This window comes from Morone saxatilis, unplaced genomic scaffold (genome assembly GCF_004916995.1).
Source record: "Morone saxatilis isolate NCDOM2014 unplaced genomic scaffold, NCSU_SB_2.0 Contig1, whole genome shotgun sequence".
NCBI lineage: Eukaryota > Metazoa > Chordata > Actinopteri > Moronidae > Morone > Morone saxatilis.
The window spans coordinates 13,938,851-13,943,238 of NW_023339651.1; the positions used below are offsets into that span (position 1 = coordinate 13,938,851).

Genomic DNA, 4,388 nt, shown 5'->3' on the forward strand with positions numbered 1-4,388 from the left:
TCTCTCTCTCTCTCTCTCATCCAGTGACTAATTACCTGATTCCCCATGGATTTGTTTCCTCCTTCCCCTACAACTGCTCAGGTTGTTCTGCTAAATGAGAGCATGCTGATAAGTGGAGATACATTCAAACAGAGCCAAACTGCACTGAGCCTCTTCGCTTAGTTCACTGAAACTGTAACAGGATGAGTTTGCTATCAGTCTAAGAAGTGGAACTAGGTTTTTACTCCTCGTTCCCATGTTATGTTTCTTGATGTGATGATCTCTTTACCTCTCTTTACCGGGATGTAACCAGTAGCAGTCTAATTGCCATTGGCACTGATCATAGGCTAGGCAGAAAACCCTGATGTAGCATCTGTCAGGGAGCTTGGTATTGGGTTTATAGCTTGTTCAAACCACAAAGTGTGAATTTGGGTTATGTGCAGCGAGCATTTGCAATTTACTTCTTTGTCTTTCAAACCCACTTCCCAACCTGAGTTGAATACACCAATCTCGTTGCTTGATGTGCAGGTCTGCAGTGCAGGTTGCTGACAATTGGCTCCTTTGCAGGCCTCTGCAAACTTTGGTTACCCATAACACCCTTCTCTGTGTAGGTTCCCAGAGACGTTCAAATGTATCTCGAGAAGCATCATTTCAGCTCGATCGGCAGCCGCAGCACAGCACTCAGGACTTAGGCAGTCCAGTGCTACATGAGGAGCTTCAATCCCAGTTAGAACAATACGAATTAAAGGCTTTTCGGATGTCAAAGCACTATACATGGTTTACAACTCTGCAAAGTTATCACAGCAGCATTTTATCTTTCATCACAACAATTGTGAGGTAAAAAGTAAAAATATGGTGTTCAAGTTACAAAGTAATCTACCAGGAATGTGTAGCAAGTATTTGATTGTCAACTGGAGCGCCTTCACGGTTGATATCTGGCACAAAATTGAGCCTGGTTCAACTTTCCTCGCTGGACAATCCTGTTTTATTTTTTCATTAGGGTTCCTCCTCTCCGTTGAAAGGCAGGCTTCATTCAAATGAATGAAGGGGCTAAATTTTTATTGCAAGGCTAAAGTCGACCTGAAGGCCGCTAGAAGGACTTCATAATTAAAGCAAACGTAGTACACTACCTGTTAGGCCTTAAAATATTCACAAAAACAGAATTTATGAGTGAAATTAGCGAGAACCCCCCACTTCAAGTTCTTTAACCTTCTGATTCCTCTGTTCCTCCAATACTTTAGAGCCATTTGAAGAATTACAGGTTAAACTGCCTCTACGTGGCCTTCGACGTTCAGCCACAGTGATTATCAATTGATACTAATGCTGACTAAGACTGGCGCCAAAATAATGACAACAGTCTCAGGTGAACATGGCTCAGGCGCCTGGTTTATACCCATTCACATCCGAAATGAGGAACAAAATCTCTCCTTGAAGCCTTTTTCTGATCCTAATTTTAAGAGGAAAGAAATCAGATATGTGTGTCACATAGAGGAGGAGGAGAAAAAAATTATCAGAATTGGGACACTTCCAGCTGCAGTGTCAGTGTAGCTTGAAGGGATTAATTTCTCCAGGGCAGGTCAGGAAATTTCATTTTTACAGGACTACTCTGTAATATTAATACTATCCAGATTTGCTGTGACTTTTTAACTTTTAACAGGAGAGAAAAAAATCCAGCCTCAAACACCTGCTGGGTTCTTGGTTCTGAATTTATTTATCATGATATTAAAACAGTGACTCATGCTATGTGTTATATTTTGAAGATAAAGATGAAGATTACCATGTCCAGTGACACTTTGTGTTTCTGTTTGCAACCAACAAGAGACCCATACATCTGGACACAAATGGAAATCACAAGCATCGTCTTGCTAAGATGAGCAAAAGCAGATGTTAATTTTAAAATAAAGTGTGAAAAACTGATGCATGAAACATTTGTCATTTACCCACTTTCCTTTTTTAACTTCTGAGAAAGTCTGACTACACATCTGCTCTTTCTCAGTTTAACAGCCAGAGCTTCTCAGTACTTCTTTTGTGGTGTTGCTTGCTCATTGGCACTTCAGTAGATTCCCCCCCCCCCCCCTTCCTCTTTTGCACAGCCCCGAAACCAGATTTTTATCAGTGAGGCAGCTTCTAACCTCCAGTCTCTGTGTCTCCTCAGTGTGCATCCTTCCAAATGGTTCCTTCCTGCCAGCAGTCTGGGTCCCCGTCCTCCCCACCCTCCTCAATCCTCGGTCTGCTGCCTCCCCCTCCTCCCCCTCCTACAGGGCTGGACCCCATTCGAGGGCTTCCCCTATCTGGTTCCCTCACTCACATGAAGGTAAGACACACACACACATGCAGGAGGCAGCGCAGAGTGTTTGGGTCTCTGGTTAATCCAGGGTCTTGGTTTGGGATTATATCGAGATGGAGCCATTAAGTGGTTTAACCAACACTGAGCTGAGGCCAAACACGCGAAGCAGTGACGCCTCAGATGATGCTACTTATAGGAACACACACACACGCAGCAAGCATGTGGCTTTGTGTTTGTGGCTGTTTTCTAGTTCAGAACTTGTGCACGACCGAAACCTTCCTCTTCCTCTTGCCCCCAAACCCATAAACACACAAATACACACAAACCTTCATGCAAGTAAAAAAATAACAACATCATCTTCGCTTCAGGCCTCTAACATTTACTCCCCTCCTTTCACTCAATCATCTTTCGGCTCCCTACTCTCTTTTAGGGGTGAGTTTTAAGTTTCATGAGCTCCTACATCCCCCCTCACACACACACACAGACACAGACTGAAACTTACCCCCATTTCCACCATCCTCTCCCGCTTCACATCCCCCCTCCCCCTCTGACCGCAGCCCCACCCTCTGGGCCCCTTCTGTGCTAACCGACCTCCAACGGCCCCCTTCCTGATCAGACACACACAAGCACACAAAAATGTGCGCATCCACATGCATCATGTCCTCTTTCGACTGTTAACCGTTTGTGGTCAAAGAGTGAGCTTGACTTAGTTATCGGTCCCTTTCAGGTATGTGTGTACATGCCTTTCTGTGTGTGTGTGTGTGTGTGTGTGTGTGTGCAAGAGGATTTCTCTTTTGACAGCAAGATGGGTCTAAAGAGATAACCTCCAAAAAGACAGAGAAAGAGCTTCCGCCACAGACTGTATTTCTCAACTAACTGAAAACGGTCACAATTAGAATATCACGTTTTACCAGAGTGAGTAAACGATAACACCCTGTGATGTCGCCTTGGGACGGTATTTAACGTCCTTAAACATTGTTGCTGAGGAATTAAATCAAAACCAGTCGGCTTTTGTCACACACATTTACTTTGTTTTCTTTGATATTATACAAAGAAATGCTCTTAAACCAGTTCTCTGACCGCTCAACCAACAGGACGTTTTTCCTCATTTGAACGTGTCGTAGCAGGAAGAGCACAGGTGTAATCCATTACATTAATAACGACTGCATTCCATTCAGATGAGCCAGTTCCAGCATCCTGGTATTGTGCATGCTGACTTACAGGAATGACTTACTGGGACACTCAAGAGGAGCCATCGTGAAAGGTATTAGTTAAACCTGTGCCTTTCTTGCTATGACATGTCAAAATGTCTGCTGTGAAAAAAGGGATCCTACGACTTACTTCACAGCAATGTGCCGGTCATCCCTCAAGCAATTTGACCAAACAATAGCAAGTCCGAACATATGTTGCTTTTCCACCTTTTACTACAATTTGTTTCATTTCTATTTGCACCTTTGCACCATAAGAGTCCCATTTTTTTACTGGAGGAAGCTGCTGTTTAAATTTGGGCAAATAAGTCGAACGCGCTGCCACTCACTCGTAGAGACAGGACACTTCTCTGCTGTGGCTCAAATTTGTGATTCTAGCTCATAAGACAAACTCATAAGAGCTGTGTTTCTACATAGAAATCTCTCCTGATGCGGCTTTAAAGCTTGAGAGGAGACAAGAGTTTTGTTTGTACAACTGCCTCATTTGCAGCTCATCGAGCGATAAATAGCAACAGTTAAGCCCTGAAAATGAGCACTAATGTCGCCCGGAGTGACTGTCTTAAATCAGATTCATAGAAAGAGTCTGAGGCAGGACTTCAACAGCGAACGCAAGAGAGAGCAGCGGTGGTGAAAAGAAAGCAAGAATGTGTGTGTGGAGGGAGAATGTGTGTGTGCGCCTATCAGACAGATTTTGTGTCTGTGTGGCTCGGCTTTGATGTCTGAATGCGCGCACGCACACACACACACACACACACACACACACACTCACGCGCACACACTACAAATGATTGTTTTTAAGAATTCAAGCCAGGGAGCTCCGGTAGGCGGTCTGCCAGCTGGCCACGGTCCAGAGAGTGGAGCGTAGCCAGCACAGAGAGAAGAAACCTGGCTGATACACACACCACACAGACACG

General features: G+C 44.3%; 1 protein-coding gene across 1 annotated transcript in view; it reads left to right on the plus strand.

The window, feature by feature from the left end:
- Window positions 1-4,388, plus strand: part of bahcc1b (BAH domain and coiled-coil containing 1b) — a 46,196-nt gene that overhangs the window by 16,058 nt on the left and 25,750 nt on the right. The window contains 2 exon segments of the mRNA XM_035669901.1: window positions 2,168-2,206; window positions 2,208-2,293. Coding sequence (XP_035525794.1) covers window positions 2,168-2,206; window positions 2,208-2,293 — 125 coding nt within the window.